Source organism: Cebus imitator, unplaced genomic scaffold (genome assembly GCF_001604975.1).
Source record: "Cebus imitator isolate Cc_AM_T3 unplaced genomic scaffold, Cebus_imitator-1.0 Scaffold424, whole genome shotgun sequence".
Taxonomy (NCBI): domain Eukaryota; kingdom Metazoa; phylum Chordata; class Mammalia; order Primates; family Cebidae; genus Cebus; species Cebus imitator.
In genome coordinates, this window is record NW_016107739.1 from 1,211,735 (window position 1) to 1,233,633 (window position 21,899).

Sequence of the window (21,899 nt, forward strand, 5' to 3'; positions counted from 1 at the left end):
GTGTGGCATATACTTGGTCAGAGTATCTCTTCATCTCTGAAATGAAGATCCTGAGGGCCAAAGTCAACTCTTGGCCTCTGGTCATCTTTAAGGGAAGTGAGAACTGGGGTCATTTCCACACAGAACCCTTGCCCACTATTTTGAGGGACAAAGCCAGTCCTCTCATTTGCAAAGATTTTAAGTCTTAAAATGCTAAATAATTTACACTTTCTTTACCTCTTAATAGGCTATGGAGGGAGGAATCATGAATGGGACCATGGGAAGAGCTCTGGGTTAGAAGTCAGAAGCCCCGAGTTCAAGTCCAGCTGCAGCCACTGACCTGTGGCTTAAGCAAATCCCTTGAACACACTTCCTGGGAGCCCCTTTCCTCCTCTTCAAAAGGAGAATATTGAGCTAGATTCTCTCTAAGGTGCATTCCAATTTTTAAGTTCTACCTATGAAAATAGTAACAGAATCATATAAGTAACCAGATGGCTCTTCACAATTTCTTGTCACGTTGGCCCTGTCCATGGTCCTGCCTGTTGGCTTGTGGTGCCCATGTCAGCTTATAGTGTCAGATGCCATGGGTTAATATCATAAAGTGAAGATTGCCTGTAGATCAGCATGTACAAATATATATTTAAAATGTGCTTAACCCTCAAGGAACTGACAAAGGATCTCATTTGCAAAACGTATTTTCTTCCCTCTGTGATTTCTATCAGACATTCTTTAAACAGGAGTCTGATCTATCTGAAATCTCTTACTCTAATGAAATTAGTCTGTGGGTTGTTTAGGTTTTGTTTTGTTTTTGTAAGGAACAGGAGTTGCAGATAAGAGATAAAATAAAATTGCACCAGATTATTGGTTTATTTTAATTGGAGTATTTTTGCTTAAAGGGATTATCTGTCATTACTGATGCAAATGGAAATCCTGTTTACAAGCCCCTTCAATGCAGCACTGTGCAGTAAAGTGGTCAGCATCAGAAGCAATCACTGTGACAAAAAATACATCAGACTGGAAACCAAAGGACAAAGCTTCTTATAGTTTATGTGAGGCCACATTGTTTTTCATTTCTTTTGCCCTGGTCAAACCAATGTCCACTCAGTTTATGTTTTTCATTGTGATGTTAAAAATGCAGTTCCCTAGACTTATCTCAATGGGGAAAGTCTTTAACCCTGATGTGAGTACATATTTCTTGTCCCTTCTGAGGGTATTTGAGAAGACAGCTGATTCCAGAATTAAGATTAGAGTCTCTGCTTCAGAATGATGAAGAAAGCAATGTGGTGTGATAGAAAGAGGGTAAATGGACCTTGGAGCCAGACAATATAGGATGTTAATCCTGGCCTGCTTTATATTGGCTCTGTTAACTCACGACACTTTCTCCATCTCCCTTGACCTTCCTCATCTGTAAAACAAAGATGACAATATCTATCCATTTAAAGCCTAATGTTGAAGTGGCACCCAACAAATATTAGTTCTCTTCTTCTTATCCACTCAAATCCCCAGCCATTTCATATTAGTTGTTAAAATCCCAGACATCCAGACTAATTAACGTTCTCTCCCTGCCACAGATTTTGCAAAGGTTTGGGGTATTTTTGAATTTTTTTTAAAGAATATATATTTCTTATTCATACAAATTAAATATATGATAATCCAAGAACTGTAAATGCTCATGTCTTTGAGAATAATATGAAACTGCAGTCCATACTATATTTTCAAAATGGCTGTAACCATTCCAGGGTTGCGATGGGACAGAAACCAAATACAGCAGCTTTTCAAACTAAAGCCACAAGAACTTGTGTTATGCATTAATGGGAAAGGGAAAAAAGCATTGAATAAACAAGCATTTCTGATGGTTGGATTGGTGGGCTTGGGATAGCATTTTTTTCTTTCTGCATTGAAATAAAAATTGCCCATTAGTTTGAACCATGCAAAATTGCTGTGCGCAGGCTCAGCTGGGCTCTCCAAAATGGAACCGCTTATTTTGATAACCAAATAAATTTCCAACAGTTGCTAAGGAAACTAAAGAATTCTTCACGCAAGTTATTGCATTGAAAAGAATCAAAAAGGTGGAGGAAGGGAAAGAACATTAGTTGATTAGGAATTTAGAACCTATACAGATAGATCTCAGTTCAGGAAAGTAAAGACTGTGATTGGGAAGTGCATGAAATTTCAGTTCTTCGAAATCTTGCTTTTGGCTGAACTATCCAATCATTTTAGCAATTCGTTAAGAAATTTCTTTTAGAGACATGATTGCATATTTGCACAGCATTGCTATAGGAAGCTTGAATCTATCTAGCTTTACAAAGCAAAATGCTACTACTAGTAAAATCTGCCTTGTGAAGCCTAGTCTTACTGTAGGGGAGCCATAATTGTGACCTAAGCTTTTTGCGGAGTTTAAGTCTCTGGGGGCACCCAGTGATGGTATAGTGTCCTTCTCATGAATGTCTTGAGACCCCGACTGTTGCCCATTAATGTTGGGACATGTTTGTAGGTTCCTAATTCATACAAATGATCTTTTTGTAAACCTAGGATGCTGGGAAGTTTTTTAATGGGCCTTGGATCTACCTGGTCTAGCTCTGATATTTAGCCTGCTGGGGCTGTTAATTCTATTGGACTCTTGCCCCTTCAAAAGGCCAGTGCATCCCCACCACCACAGAGAAAGTCTTTGTAGTGTTTTAATTAATCATTCATCAATTTGATCCCTTCAGAAGCCATATTTTAATATATAAAGAGGGATCCCAAAGTGGTTTCTTAAGCATTCTGAGTCTCCATATACAGATGTTAATGTTGTGCTTGGAACTCATCAAGTGGAAGCCAATATGACTAGTAATACTACTACCTCTACCTTTATTGCTATTTCCAGCACTAAAATCTATTATTATTTTTATCTTCTGGAGTGTAGGTAGGGATAAGAATTGGATACACAAGACTTTTTGCCTCCAATTGCCTCTAGCCTCTCCTCTCCCTTATGATTCCACCACTGGTGGATTTTGCTTTATGGTGGATGATATTTTATATCGTAGCGCCCACAGCTTGGTGCTCAGAATTAGGGACAAAGAATCTTAGAATCTTATAGCATCTAGAAAGTGTAAGGCAGTAAGGATTTTTAGCAAGCAAGAAGTAAGGAAGGAAGGCAGGCATTTCCCTTTCCCCTCAGGTAAAGGTGATGAGCAGGCTGTTAGCTTTTCCCCCTCAACAGCTCCCAGCCTGACCTTATGGTGGGATTTGGAGACCACTGGTGACCAGAGGCCCTCAAGTTCCTGATAGAGGATATGTCCTAGAGCAGAATTTTCTGTTTTTATTTCAGCATATACACACTCAAGACAATTTCTCCCTCCCATCCAGCCCACCTAGGTGAAATATTAAGTACTAGAAAAGTCCCCTTTTGTCATCTCCTCTGGGGTAAGAGCCAACTTATTTATGCCTGAGGCCTGCAGACCTCTGACTTATAAGGCTGCAAAACCTGGCTGATACAGTCACTGTCTCCTAAAAATACGCTCACTGAGGGAGAAAATGAACTGTGCAGGGTTCTCCAGCAGCATAATAAAATGGGGGAGCAGTTTTCCATTATTTATTTTCACACATGGTAATTATTTGATTCCAGACAGTTCTCAAATCCTATCAGCTCAGACTCCCACCTACTCACAAAGGAAACGAGCCCTTGGAATTAGCAGTGTTGTGTTTATTTCTTTTCAGTTTCTAGAAGGAAAAAGCTCAGAATGCATCTGCTTTTGTTTCATTTTCCCTCTTAGTTCTGCCTCCCTAGCAAAATTAAAAGCTGACGGTAGACTCTTTTCCTCATGGAATATAGGATGGCTGTGGTATTGGGAACCCAAAAATCAGATAAGAAAGAATGTAAATAATTCTCTTCCATCTCAATGCATTGTGAATTTGGGTTCTGTCTTTGAACTTTGTGAATCACAGCATGGTGGTTTGTGTATCTATATTTTTCAAGGTAAAAGTCTGGGGCACATTCCTTCCATAAAGGAATTAAAAGCAAACTCTTTCCCATGCTAATGACAAAATACTAGCGGTACTTTCATTAATAGTGCGCATTTTAACTTTTTTGTTGGCATATTTTTAATTAAAATAACATTGAACAGTTTGAAGCTAAAAACCTGATGTTTCTGCCTAGGAGTTTATAAGGGAATGATAACATATGGAGAAGCTTAACATTTAAATTGAATTTTATTATTTAAAACAGTAAAATATTTTATGACCGCAACAATGCCCTGCCAGGCTTTGCTTCAGCATCAAATGTGCTTTGTAAGGAGTCTTACGAAGCTAGGGGGAAAGAAAGACATTTTAATTTCCTATTCCCCAAATGCTTTTTAGAAGAAGTTCCAAAATGTGTTTTCTTTACAAATGAATTCTTGTTCTCTGAAGTGTCTCTTCCAACATCTCTCACATCACAAAAAACCTTTGGAACCAGGATACCCAGGAAGTCCATCGTAATGACAAATAAAATACAGCCCGTTGACTTGACGCTGGTCTTCCAATGTGCTAAGGGTGGTCTTCCTAACATCCCTAGAGTCTCTCCTGTTCCCTCTCAACTATCCAGGAGGCTGATGTCTGGCAGGAAGTTAGGGTTTGTATTTTTCACGTATGAGTGTGTTTAATTACTAAATAGAGGGAGTCTGATAAGCTGCCTTCCTTCCTTGCACTTGTAGTACCCCCAGAGACCTATCATTCTCCTGATGGGGACAGAAACGGCCAAGAGACTTTACTCATGATGCCCTGCATGAATGCTGGGCACAGGGTTGGGAGCCTCGGTGGGATTTCCAAGTATGGCATAGACTTGGTGTGTGAACCTGAGGAATTCCCTCAGCTTGACCTATTTTAGCACCAAAATGATATTTATCCTAATCCAAAGACAAAGGAACATTTTGCAGAAATAATTCCTCTTTTCAGAAGTACATTTTTCTCATTTTCCCCAGCCCATAACCCTGCCCTAAGCACAACCCCCTATCCACATATCTTAGCCTCTGAATTTGGCTTCCAGCGTATACACACATTAGTGAGCTTTTTAAATACCTTACTCCACCAAGTCATGCTTCCCACTGCTAGGGGGATCATTCTGAGCTGGAAAATTGATAACAACACTTTGTTCCCTCTATCCTTTCTGTTTTACCCATGCGCCCCTTAACACACCAAATCGCAGAGTTATTCTCATGTGACCACAAATGATTATTTTTAGGATCAAAATATATCTTAACAAGCTATGGAATTATGCAGTAAACAGATGGCCCTTGGGGAGGACCCATACTGCTTTGGAAGAATGCATATTTTTAGCAGAATAATTTGAACATCGCTGGGTGGAAAAAAAAGTTCTGGACCTTTTTACTCCTCCATGTGCGGAGGGCCGGGGTAGGGAGGAAGCTGTCAGCAGAACATTATATAGAAGGATGTGAGGCTAAGGAGAGTCCTGGGTGTTCAGATGTCCTGGTTCCTCATTTCCCATGTGAGTAACTGAGATGTCTTTGTCTTCCCTTCCCTGTGTCTTGGTAGGAAAGCCCAGTAGTTTCTTTCCAGACGACAGTTTCATAGATTCTGGAGAAATTGATGTGGGGAGACGAGCTTCCCAGAAGATTCCTCCCGGCACTTTCTGGAGATCTCAAGTGTTCATAGACCATCCTGTGCACCTGAAATTCAATGTGTCTCTGGGAAAGGCAGCCCTGGTTGGCATTTATGGCAGAAAAGGCCTTCCTCCTTCACATACACAGGTAACGAGAACCCCATATACCCTGTTGATCTGCATGGGCTCCTACTTCCAGTCTTAACCCAAAGTAAAGAAAGAAGTCCAGCCCAGAGCCTAAGCCTGAAGGGATGTTTATATATTTTACAGCCCATTTATCCATGTACCCCCTCTCAGACCCTCCTTTTCAGATGAATAAGTTTATATCACTGGGGCTTTTTAGGAGGAAGGAATTCTAGGAAATCTCTTAACAGCCTTTCTGCTATTACCCAGTTTCCTAAGTTAAATTATCCAGGAAATGTGATCTAGAGAAAAAAGCATGCATTTTAGAATCAGACAGACCTGAGTTTGAATCCTCTTGTTATCAGCATTATAACCTCGGTTTCATTACTTAGCCTCTCGGAGCAATTTCCTAATCTGTAAGATGGTGATAACAGTACCCACTTGGCGGGGCTGTTGTGAAGAATAAGAGTAACATTTGTAAGGCAGCTAGTGCAGGACCTGGCTCAGAAGAAATGTTTCTTCCCTAGTCTCTCTCATTCCTTCTCTCCTTCAGGGTTATGCATTGACTCAGACACATGCACACCAGAAACACTGAAAAAACTTGTCCAGGATGACTGACATGTTACCAGTCATGATTAATAAAGAACAGAGACTTGTGCAAGGTCCTGCCATCTCTGGAATTGGGATAACGTAAATCATAGGCATTCATCAGACATTCCCAGGTCAAATGCAGTCTTCCTAGCTGTAGTAGTTATTTAAGATTTTTAGTTAAAAGATATGTTCGCTAAGGAAGGAATCACAGGAGAAGAGCCTTGAGCTCCTGTTGACTTCATACTGGTACGCCAGTCCTGGCCTGGATCTCCAGACAGTTATTCATGAAATGGAATAAATATCTTGTTTATCTTTTAAAGCTAGCTCGCTTGCTAGATAACTACTCAATTTGCTTGTAAGTAGGCCGGTAGGACTTAACCACCTACTTGTTGTAAACCCTTTGTAACTGACTTTTCTGGAGTCTCACACAAGCAGTCTTCGATCAATTGGCAATTATATTTAACACAGCACGTAATTATTGATAGAGTTTTGAGCTAATCTAGTTTAATTCCCCTAAATTTGCTCCCTGAAATTAGAGCATTCGGAAAGAACCATTGACCAAGGGAAACTAGACATAAACCAAATTTTCATTTGCACATGGCTGACATTCCAGTCATACCCAATGCTCCAATCCCAGTCCTAGCCACCCACCTGTGCTCCCCTCCAACACCCCCCAAGATTCTCGTCATAACTTGCGCGGAGTTGAACCAATTGTAGAGTGGCTGGGTTTCTAACCACACACCCGACATTGAAAAGAAGCATGGTTGTCCTGGTATAGACTTAGCCAGGGGAAGACTCACCAGCAGTACAAAAAGAACTAAAATAAAATGAGACTAAAAAATAATCCTCTAATTATGCCTGACTCACAGGAGAACAAGGAGAACATCTGTGTGGAAAAATGGGCTCTGGAGAAGAGTTGAGTTGTTGGTCAGCCTTCCCGCAGCCTTAGCCTCTGTGCACCCTTTGTGCTTCTGTTTGTGTTTCCCAAGGTCCTCTCCAGGAGAAGCCCGAGAAAGGATGCTGGTGCTAACTGTGCTTTCTTTGTCTTTCAGTTTGACTTTGTGGAGCTGCTGGATGGCAGAAGGCTCCTAACTCAGGAGGCGCGGAGCTTGGAGGGGACCCCGCGCCAGTCTCGGGGAGCTGTGCCCCCCTCCAGCCACGAAACAGGCTTCATCCAGTATTTGGATTCAGGAATCTGGCACCTGGCTTTTTACAATGATGGAAAGGAGTCAGAGGTGGTTTCCTTTCTCACCACTGCCATTGGTAAGGGAGCCACACCCTCTGGGGGCTGTGGGATATTGTCTTTTTGGGTGGAGATTCTGGGACTGACACTGACAAGGGGATTTCAGAGCTGTAGATGCCCCTGGAGCTGGGCACGAGACCCTCCTGACTGGGCCTGCTGCCCAAGGCATTGCCGCCATTCTGAGCTGGCACCTGAGCCCAGGGCTATCGCCCACTGCTTCTCTCCCATTGTCTGGTTGGTATGTGGTGCATTTCAAGATGGGGGTGGAATTGTGAGACGGGAATCCTGGACAAGCCACACGGAGGCAACATCTCTCTTCTTGGCACTTCTCTCCCACATGTTTGTCTTTGGTTCACCTCACTGATTTGTGGTTTGGCTTTTGTTTTGGTTTTTGTTCTTTTTTTTTGTTTTGGAGCCAACAACCCCTGGCCAATGAAAAAAGGAGATACAGGCTTGAAGAGAGAGTAAGAACAGCAGTGCAAAAGGCTGGATGAACCATGCCATCAGTCAGACTGGGGTTTTGTAGAGAATAGAGATGTCCTAACCTCTAACAAAGAGTGGGCCCTGATGCACTACATGAATGCTTAACAGCGTCACTGTCCCTCGCAGTGGAAGAGGGCCTCAGTTCTCAGTTCACCCTGAGCCCCTGGGCCAGCGCAGAAGCCTGTGGGTGTCTGGGAAGCCTGGCATCCTATTTAAAGATTTTCTCTTCTTTACCGATACATTGCATAGAATGTGTCTGCTCCTTAAGCTGCCCTAGTGTACTGTAGGACACTATGGTCTTAGTGGTTCAGATCAAAAAATATTTTTTTCTGAATTTATATTAGAAGCAGTATGATATAGCCTGGAGATAAAAATTCCCTACAGGAAAATAAAAGGCATGGAAGAATATAACTCTATTAAACTGAACACCTGGGAATGGGGTTCCTGCTTAATGAACAGTTCTATGTGGTCTGGAGTTCACCTGAAAAGTCTTGGTTTCAGTCCTTGGCTAGGAGTCTCTCTGACTTAGAAGAGCAGAATTTGATAAACATCTCTGAATCCAGGCTAGGTGTGGTGGCTCATGCCTATAATCTCACCACTTTGGGAGGCAGAAGCAGGAGGATTGCTTGAGGCTGGGAGTTTGAGACCTGCCTGGGCAACATAGCAAGATTCTCATTTCTACAAAAAATAACAATCATAAAATTTTCCAGGCGTGATGGTGTGTGCCTGTGTTCCCAGCTGCTCAGGAGGCTGAGGTGGGAGGATCCCTTGAGCCCAGAAGATTGAGGTTGCAGTGAGCTATGGTCACTCTGCTGCACTCCAGTCTGGGTGATGGAATGAGATGCTGTCTCAAACAAACCCCCAAAAATCTCTGAATCTGGTACTAGGTTTCCAAAACTCTTACAAGACCCTGGTTCTTACTTTTTTTTAGACCAGGTCTTACACTGTTGCCTGGGCTGGAGTGCAGTGACTCAACCACAACTCGCTATAGCCTTGAACTCCTGGGCTCAGGTGATCCTCCCACCTTGGCCTCCCGAATAGTGGGACCACAGCCACATACCACCATGCCCAGCTAATTTTTGTATGTTTTGTAAACTGGTCTCAAACTCCTGGGCTAAAGTGATCCACCCACTTTGGCTTCCCAAAATGCTGGGATTATGGGCATGAGCCACCATGCTGAGCCCCTGGTTCTTACTTCTAAACAGCAGGATTCATTTTCAGGCCATTTCCCTCTTACTTGAAATTTTGCCCTTTGTGTTGAGACAGAAAGCATTTTCCCATTAAATACAGGGTGTGGCTAAAAAGCTTCTGCTGTAAGTACAGGCTCAATATTTCACCCTCTTGGCAAATGAAGGCGGTGGAGGCGATCAGACAACTAGCTCTGATGTAGAAATTATCACTTCGTACAGTCCTTGTTTTGGAGATGGCTGTCTGAGCTGCTGGACTTGGAATGCCTAGAGGGCAGGGCCTTTGATAGGATCTTGTCTGTGCTTCCTGGCACCCAGCCCAGCGGGGTGCGGTGTCACGCAGTGAACGAGGGAACAAGCTCCCCTCGCGGGATTGGCGGCAGCGATTGTCAGACAGTTGCGGTGCTGTTGGTTTCCTCCCTGGATACCTTCTTGTGAACTGTGGCAGGGATTGTGCTCTATTTTGAGTCTCCAGCACAAACTTGGGTTTTGACCTTGCACAAATCATTTGAGGTTTCCAGCTCTTAGCTTTTCAGGATTCTGGTATTTGAGGCTGCAGCTCAGAGTCACTGGTGACATTAAGGCTAACAGTATAGCCCGTTCCCTGTCATCAGAGGCCCCAGTCTGGCCCTCATCCTGTTAGGCTGTCACTTGGCAGCGTTTGGGAGGCTACAGGCCCTGTTTCTTTTTTCTCTCCGGATAGGATGGCGACAGGTTAGGGACGTGATCATCAACTCACGGTGGTGCCTGAGTTACAGCTTCATGATCTCATGGCCTGATTTCTCTTAAGCATGGTTTACAAAGAACCATGCATAGTGCTTGTCCAAAACTAAGTGCTTTTATAATCAGAATTTCTTATTTTTAATAACTGAGCATAAATATGAAATGATATTAATACAAACCCCAGAAGAAACCTACTTCTAATTAGGATACACATCTTAGACGAATAAACCATAGGCACAGTGAGGCATCTTTGCCAACCCTTGGCTTGTCAGAGCTTGCTAACTGTCTTGTCATAATTAGGGAGATGGTCTTGCTTTTCCCTCTGGTTCTGCCATTCTCACCTAAATGTGGAAACCTGTCTTCACTTCCTCTTAACCCTGTAGTATATTTTAGAGCAGATAGGTCAGGCCATACTGTGTTTCTCAGACTTGAATGAACCACCTGAGGGTCTTGTGCTTTAGCAGGTCTGGGTGGGGGACCTTAGATTCTGCATTTCCAACCATCACCCAGTGATACTGATGCGCTGTGGGCCACATTCTGAGTGGCAAGGGGTTAGATATAGTACTTTATGGATGGTTCTCAAACAGTGTTGAATAGAAGAATCACCTGGGAAATTAGAGGAAAATGCACATTCCTGGGCCTTTTCTCCAGAAATTATGACTCAGTAAGCCTGCAGTAAAGCCCAGGGAATTCTGACTCCAGGGTTCGGTCAAGGAAGCTTTAAAGATAGATGCCTTCTAAGAATTACTTTCCATTCCTTCCTTCGCCAGTGTCCCATGTTAGCTCTGTGACCAGAGACAGTCATGCCACCTCTCTGAGCCTCATTTTTCTTGTCTGGAAAATGGAACAATAGTACTTTGCAATCTAAACAGAGAAATAGAAAGTGCTTAGCACAGGCTCTGGGCTACCATAAGCACTCAGTAAATGGAAGCTGTTTTAATATTCTCTCCCATCCTCTTTCTCCTTCTACCTTTCTCTTGCTGCCTTTCTGGCCTGTCTTTCTCCCTTCAAGCTACAGTGATGGTTTAATGAGTACTGCTTTTTTCTCTAATACAGAAACAGACTGATTCTGATGTTACTCTTAATCCCTCTTTCCCCAAGAGTCCCTGGCATTGAGTCTTAGCTGTCTGTGATCATTACCTGTGAGCTCTGAGTTGTAATTTGTCTTGGCAGGTTAATTAAAAGTTTAGGTCTTGTTTTAGTGAAGTCTTTATGGTCCCAATATATAATTGTAACTCTTGGGTTTGCTTAACACATAACTTGGAATCTGACCCTTCCTTCATTACATGTTGAAATCCAGATCTAGAATTTAAGAAGATCTGAGATGTCAGAATCCAGAGTATTTGTGTCTGTTTATAATTAAGTAACAGGAGAAATAATTGTGTTTAATTTAAGAAATGGCTGTATTGTGTATGTTTTTGCTTTTCCCTCCATTTAATGCAATCCAGCTGATGACTTTAAATGAAATGAGTTTATCTTTTGCTTTTAAAAAAAAAAATCTAAAAGCACTTTACAAACTGTATACACAAATACATACACACAGAGACCTGATACTGACAGAGCTCCCAGTGAACTAGATGAATTTACACACACACATATGCATACGCGCGCATACACACACACACACACACACACACACACACACACAGTGAGAGAGGGAGAGAGAGAGAGCGAGAGAGAGTGCACACTGAAACCAAGCAAGTTTTAGAATAAAACATGGAAGCTTTTTTCAGAAACAACGGCTTTCCCTGCAGATTAAGAACCACAAATCGAGCGTACTGACTCTGGTCCTGGCTGGGCTGGGGTGGGTTGCCTTGCTGTTCCAGATGTTGAATGAAGGAGGAGAATGTGTATCACTGGCTGAACTATAATTCACTCATTGCAGTTTGCAAAGGGCTTTCATATACATCCTTTGTGGCTTGCAGTAATTCCATGAGATGATTATTCTGATTTTTCTTATCACCTCCCTATTGCAGATGAGTAAATTAAGGTTCAGGGATGTTAAAAGTTAAAACATGAATTTGCATCTGTCTGATTCCAAATCCCTCTGTCTGTCTGATTCTCCTCCTTTGGCAATTTGCCTTCTTCCCAGGATCAAACCCCCATTTTTGGTATCACTTACTTCTGTTTTCCATCTATTCATTAATTCATTCAGCAGATATTTAGAGAACACCTATTGTGTGTTGAGGACCATGCTTATCTCTCTCTTTTTTGTTATTTAATCCTCACAAGAAGTTTAGACAATAGATATGTTGATCTCAACTTTACAGATGTAAAAATCAAGGCTCAGAAAGGTTGTTGACTAGCCCGAAGTTAATGTCAAAGCTAGGATGAAACTTAGTCTCCATATCCCACACTGTCCCCCAATACCACAGTCTCTCCGTATTTGTCATGGTTACTATTAAATATTTTTTTCATTTGTGTTATAAGGAATATAATTTTCCCCTTGTTAACTTGCCTTCAATTATTAATAACCATATCACATGAACCCAGGAAGTTTTCTTGAGAAGTGATTAAGAAGGCCATGAGGAAAATGTCACATCTAAAACTTTAAAAATAAAAATGCCTTTGTATGCATTGCTTGCAACTCAAGACCTAACAAGTTCGTATTGCCCTGTTTTCATTCTTCAGATAGCATCTTATCTTTTCATTTTGGTTGATGCTGAAGCATAGAGGACAGATCAGCCTGACATTGTGACAATGTGAGCCAGGCTGGAGCATAACAGAGGTGCCCTGCAGTGGATTTAGAACCAGAGAAAAGAAATTAGAATTGCTGTTAGAAAACGTAGAGACTGGGAATTTTTATGAGAAACTTGCTCTGCTCTCCCTGGAGTTCATTGAAGAAAAAAGTCATTTTGTTCGTGTCCAGGCAGTTACTGTAAATCAGTATGATTTTTATGTCCAGGGATTAGAAGCAGATTTAGTTTCTTTCTTCCTTCTATTCCTCCTTCCTTCCCTTCTCTTTGCTTTTCATTATCCAACAAGTATTACATCCTCGCTCTTTCCCAAGCTGAGGATACAGAGAAGCTACGACATGGTTTCTGGCAAAAGTAGCTCATGGTCCAGATTAAGGGAGATGAAAGATTGATATAGTAAGTAGCTCTAAACTCAGGAAAAGAGTAAGAAAGGTCACTCCTGGAGCCACTGGTCAAAGTGCCATGAGGGTCGAAGGAAGGTGAGGACTTGTCCAGATGGATGGGTCAGGGGGGCTCTCTGGATGAAGTGACATTTAATCTGGACCTTAAAGAATGGGTAACATTTTTACATTTAAAAAAGGAAGATGGGAGGGCCAGAGTTAAGGAAATCATTCCAGGTAGTAGGTACTACCAGAATTAGTGAAAGTTCGGTAGGCAGAAAATTAAGAGCTGGCTTTAAGGAGCCAGCAGTTCTGTTTGACCAGAGTACAGGATGTCTTGAAGGGGAGAAATGAGTTATCAAGGAGAGCCTTAAATGCCACCCACGCAAAGCATCAAGTTTATTCTTTAAGTATCAGGCACTATGGCAGGCTTTTGAACAAGGAAGTAAAATAATTAGAGCTAGAAGGTTCATCTTATGAGATGTGGAACAAGAGCTCATGAATTTATATGGTCAAGGGAGGTTACTGGGATTTAACTTAGTGATTTCAGAAGAAAGAAAAGGAAGTTGGGAAAGAGGGAGTCAGGAAGGACAAAGGATTTGTTCAGTGATGCTAGTGGTGTTTTTCATTTGCTTTCCCTACAATCCATTCCTGTTTTTCTCTAGGAATGCCTCGATTCTTCGTCTGAGTTCCTATCTTCCAAGGGTCACCAGAATTGGGTCGTTCATGATTTTCCAAAGACCACTGGACAGTGCTATTTCTTTATTTCCCTTACTTTGATTGGGTATTTACCTCTGAGTCCATTTGCAAAGGTCTGGATGGAAAAATCTCCAACATTATATACTGTAATTTTTGTAAAAACCTGCTCTTCTTCAATGAAGAAACTAAGAAAAATGATTAAGGAGTGATTTTTGGTTTTTAATAAGCCCCTTCTCTACCTCTTCCTATATCCCCTTCCTCTGAATTATACTGTAAGGTATAAATACAGCAATGAAGAATTGAGGTCTCTTGGTAATAAATTAATCTTCTTGTAAATGGCATTGGCAGCACTTTGTGAAATTTCTAATGGAAACACTTCTTTGGAAAAGCACCCTGTGAATTCACCTCTCCCTAAAATGGTGATTTATTTGGAGCAATCTGGTATAAGTGGAATGAAATTGTAGGCCAAGGGAGAGCTCAAGTCAGCACATTGGAGACAGACTGTGGCCAAAAATCTGTTGAGTGGAAGAGAGCTAGGAGTATCAGAGCACTACCTCTGCAGCCTCAGAGACTAGCCCTGCCAGTAGCTGTCTCTGCTCACTAAAGGGCAGGGCTCTCCACTGTCCTCACCTCCAGCAGCTCTGCTGCCCTTGGATGTTGCCTTAGATTGCTGAGCCTTCTGAATCCTTACCTGGAACTGCAAAGGCAGGAAAGAAGAAAAAGTAGCCCAAGGACACTGCAGGTACCAAGCAATAAAGGCTTGTTTCTCTATGGGAAATACTTAGCAATGCATTTTGTATACAGATAACCAAAATCCCTACTAGACTAGCATTTAACTGGAGTTTTGATGTTCTTTTGCACACTTTTCGTCTAGGAGATAAGCTGCTGTTTTCATGCTTGCTACCTCATGGTCATAAGATTGTAGCTATAGCCCCAGGACTCATATCTGCATGTCAGGCAGGAAAAATAAGAAAAGATAAGGAAGCAGGAAAGCAGAATTTTTCCTAAAACATTCAGCTTACGTTCTTTGGCTGAGCTGTGTCACTTGGACACTCAGAGCTACAAGGAAGTCTAAGGAAGGGGATATTTTTAGGTTGCCACATTTGTACTCTCAGCAAAATTAGGGTTCTCTCAGGGAGAAGGGAAATGAATATGGGGTAGGCACATAGCAGTGTCTTTCACAGGCCTCATCAAGTCTGTTTGGTTCAGCAAAGACCAACTGAAGCCTCCCTTACCATGTGCCAGACCCTTGTCTGGGCATCAGGTACAGCTGGGAGGCAGACATGGTACTTGGCCTTGAGATTTCTCATGAGCTGATAAGCTAGGATAAGTGAAGCTGAGAAAAAGGAGAAGCTGCCTGTGTAATTAAGGAGGAAGGAAAATGGCTTGGTTCAGTCTCTTTATGTCATCCAGGAACCACGGACGTTTTCCATTATGCCTCGAAGCACCTTGCCTCATGCTTTAAGGGGGACAGACAGCAGGAGCAAGTCCAGAGTGGTAGACACAGGTTGCAGACAGACCTAGACGCTGCATCTGTTCATTTGTTCATTATTCAACCCATGTTTACTAACTGCCTTTTGTGTGCCAGTCCTGAGCAGGTATGCAATGTCACTGGTATGTAAAATAGCATGCTTTCTGCCTTCATGGTGTTCATAGACATGTTTGAGGCAGTTTGAGATAGATTCTCAAGTTTAAATACAATCATCAAATACACACACACACACAGATAAATCTTAAGTGGTAAACACACATTCTGCTAAAGAAAAAAAGAGGGTACTCCAGAGAAACACATAGAAGTGTAATTCAGAAATTGAGGCTCAGAGATCTAATGCTAATTGCCAAGATCTCATAAATAGTAAATAGCAGAGTTAGGTTAGCAGTCCAAAACACACATTCCTACTCTTTCATCTCAGGGACCAGGTCTAAATCCAAGTTTCTGGTGTGGTGGCATCCATGTGTGTTCTTATCCCCTCACATAGAGAATCAGAAAGACAGATGGGATCTTAGAGACCATGGCTCTCACACCTCCTAGGCTCACAGCATGCCGGACACGTGCCTGCCGTTTGCTCATCTGCCTTGTTTATAGAACATCTCTAGCCTGGTACTCACTCCTGCTGAAGGAACCCCTGCTCCCACCCTCCATTCAGATGGAGTTTCTAGTAGAAGATATTTTATCAGTAATGGTTTAATTTTTATAACTGATGATTAAATTTTTATTTTCTTTTCCCTCTCTCTCTCTTTTTTTTTATCAGTTGCTAAAGGCAGTTGCTCATTCCCGTTTGCCAGCTGGCTTTTCCACTGACAGAACGGCAGCTTTGAGAGGGTTCTCACATAGTGGTATTATTTTTTCTTTCCCTTTACAGCACTACTGATATGTGGGACATAATTAAATGTAAGGCCGCCTGTTCGGTAACACCCACTTAGGAATAACCTAGCTGCAATTAACATGCAAATCTCTGCTGGAATTGGCACTGGTGATTGGTAGTTGAGGTTGTTGGAGGCAGGCATGCCGTTGGGGTTAGAGATGACCAGCGAGGTGGTGTGGTCCAGGGAAAGGACAAAGGCTTTGGAGTCAACTCAGCCTGGGTTTAGACTGTGGCCACACGAGTTATGAGCTGTGGGATTTTGGATAAGTCTTACCCTTACCAAATTCACCTGTCCTTGGGAATCAAACCTACTTTAGAGAATCTGACAATGATGTGAAAGCATAGGATTCATGGTAGGTACTCAGTTTGTTTCTAAATGTGCCAAGTATTCAGCATTTGCTAAACATCTACTTTGCTAAGTGCTGGAGATTTCACAGTGAATAAAACAAAAGCTTTGCCCTCAAAGAGCCTATAATCAATTAGGAGAACCAACCCTTTCATAAATAATTCCAGTATAATATATTCTGGGCCAGCAAAGGGGTCTGTGAGAACTCCTATGGGACCAGAAAAGATGGCTGCTGGCTCTGCCAGGCATATAGAATGAGGTTGTGAGGCAGAAAGGACATATTTAGGGAAGAATGCTTTAGTGGGCTGGAAAGCAGTGTACAAATATTATTAGCAACTTGGAGCCAGAGCAGAAGTAGAAACCCAGAAAGAAAAATACAGGAAAAGAATCACCCAAAAAGAAATAAAGGAGTATTAGTCTGCTAGGGCTGCCATAACAAAATACCACAAACTGAGTGGCTTAAAACACATTTATTTCTCACAGTTCTAAACACTGCACATCCAAGATCAAGGGACTGGCAGGGTTGGTTTCTGGTGAGGCGTCTCTTCCTGGATGGCGATGGCTGCCTTCTTGCTTTGTCCTCATGTGGTCTTTTCTCTGTGTATGAATGGAGGGAAAGAGATCTCTGGTGTCTTTTCCTCTTTTTATAAGTCCCATCAGATTAAGGCCCCATCACCGTGAACCTCACTTAACCTCTCCATATAGGCCCTATCTCCAAATACAGTTACTCTGAGAGTTAGGCTTCAACATATGAATTTGGTATGGGGACACAATTTAGTTAATAACAAGGAGAAATTGAGAAGACCGTAGATAGTGCAATCTTTGCTGAACCACACAGATGAACTAGCTGGAAAGGATCATTATTTGTGTTTTAAAGATGAAGAAACATTCTATGACCAGTGGCTCACACAGCAACACAAAGCCAAGTCTTTTGAATCCAATCCCAGTAACTTCCCTTGGAATCCAGCTGCCTGACAAGACTCTGAATGTGGAAGACCCCCATCAGAGGGTCAGTGAACCCCTAGCAAGAAGGTCAGACATCACTGATGTTCTTCCCTGCAAGCGAGAAGCTTCTGTTGTGGGCATGAACTTCTATGGGCAGCTTTGAGGGAATGAAGGCACAGCCACCCTTTTAGGGCATTGCCAGGCACCAGCTAAGGAAGGCTCTTTCTGTCCTCAGGACTTTATACATCCCAAGCTGCTAGATTCCATCTTTCTTTGTCAGTACTGCAACTCAAAAATGGAAATGTGGGTTCCAGAACATTCCAAGGCACTGTTACTTGTTCTTATAAATTTGGCTTCCTTCAGAGTTTTGGAACTTCTCCAATGTCCCATTGTAGTTTCGGGCCTTTTCAATCTTTATGAACTCTTCTCTGGAACTGCTTGGCAAAATTAAGAATTTTGGTTACTGTTAATGCATACTTTGTGTATGTATTATCTTAGATATCTAACTTAAACTATTTCTTGTTTGTTTGGTTTTTTAGAGACAGGGTCTTGCTTTTTTACCCAGGCAGGCTGGAGTCCAGTGGCACAGTCCTAGCTCACTGCAGCCTTGAACTCATGGGCTCAAGTAATCCTTCTGCCTCAACCCTCCAAATAGCTAGGACTGCAAATGTGTGCTACCACACCTGACTACATTTTTAAAAATTGGTTTTTGTAGAGATAGTATCTCTCTATGTTTATTTTTATTTTTTTGAGACAGAGTCTTACTCTGTCACCCAGGCTGGAGTGCAGTGGTGCAATCTCAGCTCACTGCAACCTCCGCCTCCTGGATTCAAGTAATTCTCTTGCCGCAGCCTCCTGAGTAGCTGGAATTACAGGCGCCCACCACCATGCCCAGCTAATTTTTTATTTTTAGTAGAGATGGGGTTTCATCATGTTGGCCAGGCTAGTCTTGAGCTCCTGACCTCAAGTGATCCACCCTCCTAGGCCTTCCAAAGTGCAGGAATTATAGGCATGAGCCACCATGCCTGGCCTCTCTGTGTTGCCCCAACTGGGCTTGAACTCCTGGCCTCAAGTGACCTCCACCTCAGCGTCCCAAAGTGCTGGGATTATAGGCATGAGCTGTCATACCTGGCCTACATAAACTATTTCAAATATTTATAATAGGCTTATAAAGTAAATATTTTATCCCCCTCACCATAGGAAAGTGAAGCTCAGAGTATTTAAATGACGAGGCAGAAGTTAAATACCCGATCAGTGAAGGAGCTAGAGCTTGAATCCAGGTCTGTCGACTCTAATATCTTCACGTTTCTCCCCATGCCCTCCCTCACATATGTCCTTGTTTGAGAGTGCCTGGTGTGTCCAGGAGACTTGGAGGAGTACATGAGAGAGTGATAACGACAGGAGAGCCTGGAAAATGAGGTCAAGGCCAGTCCGGGACGGGCTTTGTCCCTGTTGGCTAGCCAGCTTGGAAGTCTGGTTTTGACAGCAGTGCAGAGTATTGGATGGTTTTTAAGTGAAGATGTAGCATGAGTTGGGTCTTGTATAGATATCTTTGGCTGGCAGTGACATACATAAATGAGACAGGGACACCAGTTGGAAGATTGTTTCTGTAGCCAGCGGGGTTAGATGAGAGAAGAGAACTTAAACTAGAGCAAATGCCACTGCCTTTGTATAACGGAGGGGAGACATTCCAGAACATTATAGGCCGGTTTTATTGACCACTTGTATTTTACCTGTAAGGGAGAGGCATTCAGTTTCGACCTTGGAGAATAGATGGATGGTGCTATCACTAATTAAATTAGGAAGTAAGGAGGGAAAGTGAGTTGTTGAGCTGGTAATAGAACTTCCCAGTGGAAGTTGATTGTTGGCAGTTACTAATGGGCAGATGGATAAGTAGGTCTTAACTTGGGGAAAGCTCTGAAGTGGAGACAGAGCCGCGGTGAACAGCATGAGTGTGGGTGTGAGAGAGGAGCAGGTGGAGGGTAGAGTACCTAAAGAGAGTACCTAACGAAGTCAAGGATGGAGCCCCAACATTCAGAAGACAGCCGGGGAAAACAGAAAAGTTAGGAAGGTGATTACAGCGAAGCTGCTGGCATTGGTCATTAGGAGGTCACTGGTGCCCTCAGTGGGAGCAGTTTCTGCCCATTGGTGCAGGTGGAAGCAGGGTCACCACGAGTTCAGGAGTGAATGAGAGGCATAGAGTGGAAACAGTTCCTTCTAGACAGAGCAGGGAAGGAGACAGATGGGAGTAACCTGAGGAGGAGGCAGGTTCAAGTAAAGGTTTATATAAGGTGGGGAAGCCTTGGACGTGCTGTCAGCTGTGGGAAAGGAGCCAGGAGGGAAGACTGGAGGCCCAGGAGAGAGGGAAGATGATTAATGGAAGAAGGTGGGAGGTGAGGAATGGACGGCAGAGGCAGAAGGAGGAACCCTAGGAAAGGAGGAGACACACCTCCTCCCTTGGGATGGGGAGAGGGTAAGGAAGATGAGATCAACCTTGAAAGGGGAGGGGAGTGATACAGGGTAGGGTTCACGCTGATCGCAGGGTCAGCAGTGTTTTCCAGAAATGGATTGCCTTACAGAGTAAGCCACTTATGGCCTGAATTGTATGTGTTCCTTTGTGTGTAAAGGCAGCCTCAAGGTGGCACTAAATATAATATAACAGTGTACAATATAACAATAAAAAGGGGCACGGTGGCTTAGTGGTTAGAGAATGGATTTGAAACCAGATGGCTGGCTGAATACAGTCTGCCACTTACAAGCAGTGTGACTTTGGGCAAGACAGATAACCCACCAGTGCCTCAGTTTCCTTATCTGAAAAATGACAATAATCTTAGTACCCAACTTATGAAGGTAATTATGAAGTTAAATGAGTTAATATTTGTAAAATATTGAGAACAGTGCCTGGCATATAATAGTTGCTATACAAGTGTTGGCTATTGTTATTGGCAGTGATATGCACTAATATTTTTGAGGGCTTACAGGGTCCCAGGAGCATGTTAAGTGTTAGACCTGCATTACCTAACTTAAAGTTTGTAATAAACCTGGGAAAGCAGGAACAACTCTTATTTTCTTTATAGAGATGATGAAACAAGGTTCTGAGGAATTAACAAACTTGCCCAGTCACACGTTGAATAAGAGCTAAGAGCAGAACCAGGATTTGAATCTAGGCCAGTGTGACTGAAGAAACATGCTCTATCTACACTGGCTTTCATTCCTGGGCCCCTGGCAAGTCCAAGTCAGTACCTCTCTTTTTCCTTTCCTACTACAATGGGGAGACAGTTCAGGCTGAGGATGCTGCAGGGTGTGAGCTTTGTCACTCCCTGACACTTCTCTGGGCTAAACAGTGTATACCAAGAATCTCTACTTGGGGAAAGATCTCCTTTACAATCAAGCAAAGATTTAGTGATGGCAAATTTGAAGGAAGTTAGGGCTGGTTTCTTGCTGCTTAAACAGAGCAGAAGACTTTGTTGAAATGCCAGCACAATGAGTGTTATATGAAGGGTTATAGCAAATTATAAGCCAGAAACCTCTGAGCATCTGGTTTTAGTTTGAGTAGCTGCTTGTTCATGCTTTTATCTAAGCAGTGCTCATGTTCCAGGCTAAAAGAAGCCCAGTTTGTTTTATTCCTGGTTCGTATTTCATGTCAGCCTGTTGTTTTTTTTAAATTTTTATTTGTGTCATAGGCCAAAAGAGTCTAGTCAGGGTGCAAAGGATGGACTGTATGGTTTTGAGAAAGTGAGAAAAAGCCCTGTGAACTAAAGCAGAAGGCTTACGTGATGTTTTTCACAAATAGAGTTTGAGTTTTCTCAAGTCTATAAATGCAAGCTATTCCTTGGAAAACTTGCATTTGGGAGATTGTTTCACCATTATCTCTTTCTTCTACGTGGTGGGGGGAAGAAAGTGAAATCTGTTGTGCTTTTCTTAGGTGCCAAATACTGCACTAAGTACAATTTCTTTATGTTAACTTATTTTAATTCTCATAACCAACTCATGCAGTCAGAATTACTACCTCCATTTTCCAGATTAGGCAGGGAGTTGTATTCAAAGCACGGCAGAGGCAGAGCTAGGGACCTCAGCAGGCGTATCTGGTTCACATGTATTTTGCAAGCTCCTGACATTTTTGAATGCACTGTGAACTGTGCTGAGATCTGTCTTTTGTGTTCACTAAGTGACAGAAACACCTCTGCGGACAATACTAAGTCATAGAAATACTGAAAACAAAAGACAAAAGAGAAACAGCATCATAGAGAACATCAGCTTCTAGTCAAAAGTCAGTATTATGCTTCCTGGTTAAATATTAGAAGAATTATCTTTAAAATCACTAATGAAATAAGGTACACCAATTAGCACCAATTAGTTAGAAGCTTTGTCGAATACAAGATATGACATAGAAACAAGAGGCTGAGACAAAGTCATCATTATTTGTGAAGGGTGTGTTTGTATTCCTAGAGAAACAAAAACATGGCCGGGCGCGGTGGCTCACGCCTGTAATCCCAGCACTTTGGGAGGCCGAGGCGGGTGGATCACAAGGTCAAGAGATCGAGACCATCCTGGGCAACA

At 42.5% G+C, this 21,899-nt stretch overlaps 1 protein-coding gene across 8 annotated transcripts in view; it reads left to right on the forward strand.

Annotated features, from left to right (window-relative positions):
* Positions 1-21,899, forward strand: part of TENM4 (teneurin transmembrane protein 4) — an 827,507-nt gene that overhangs the window by 619,773 nt on the left and 185,835 nt on the right. For all 8 annotated transcript variants that reach the window (XM_017509841.2, XM_017509836.2, XM_017509838.2 and 5 more), the window contains 2 exons: positions 5,491-5,705; positions 7,324-7,534. In XM_017509841.2, coding sequence (XP_017365330.1) covers positions 5,491-5,705; positions 7,324-7,534 — 426 coding nt within the window. The remainder of the gene's footprint in view (positions 1-5,490; positions 5,706-7,323; positions 7,535-21,899) is intronic.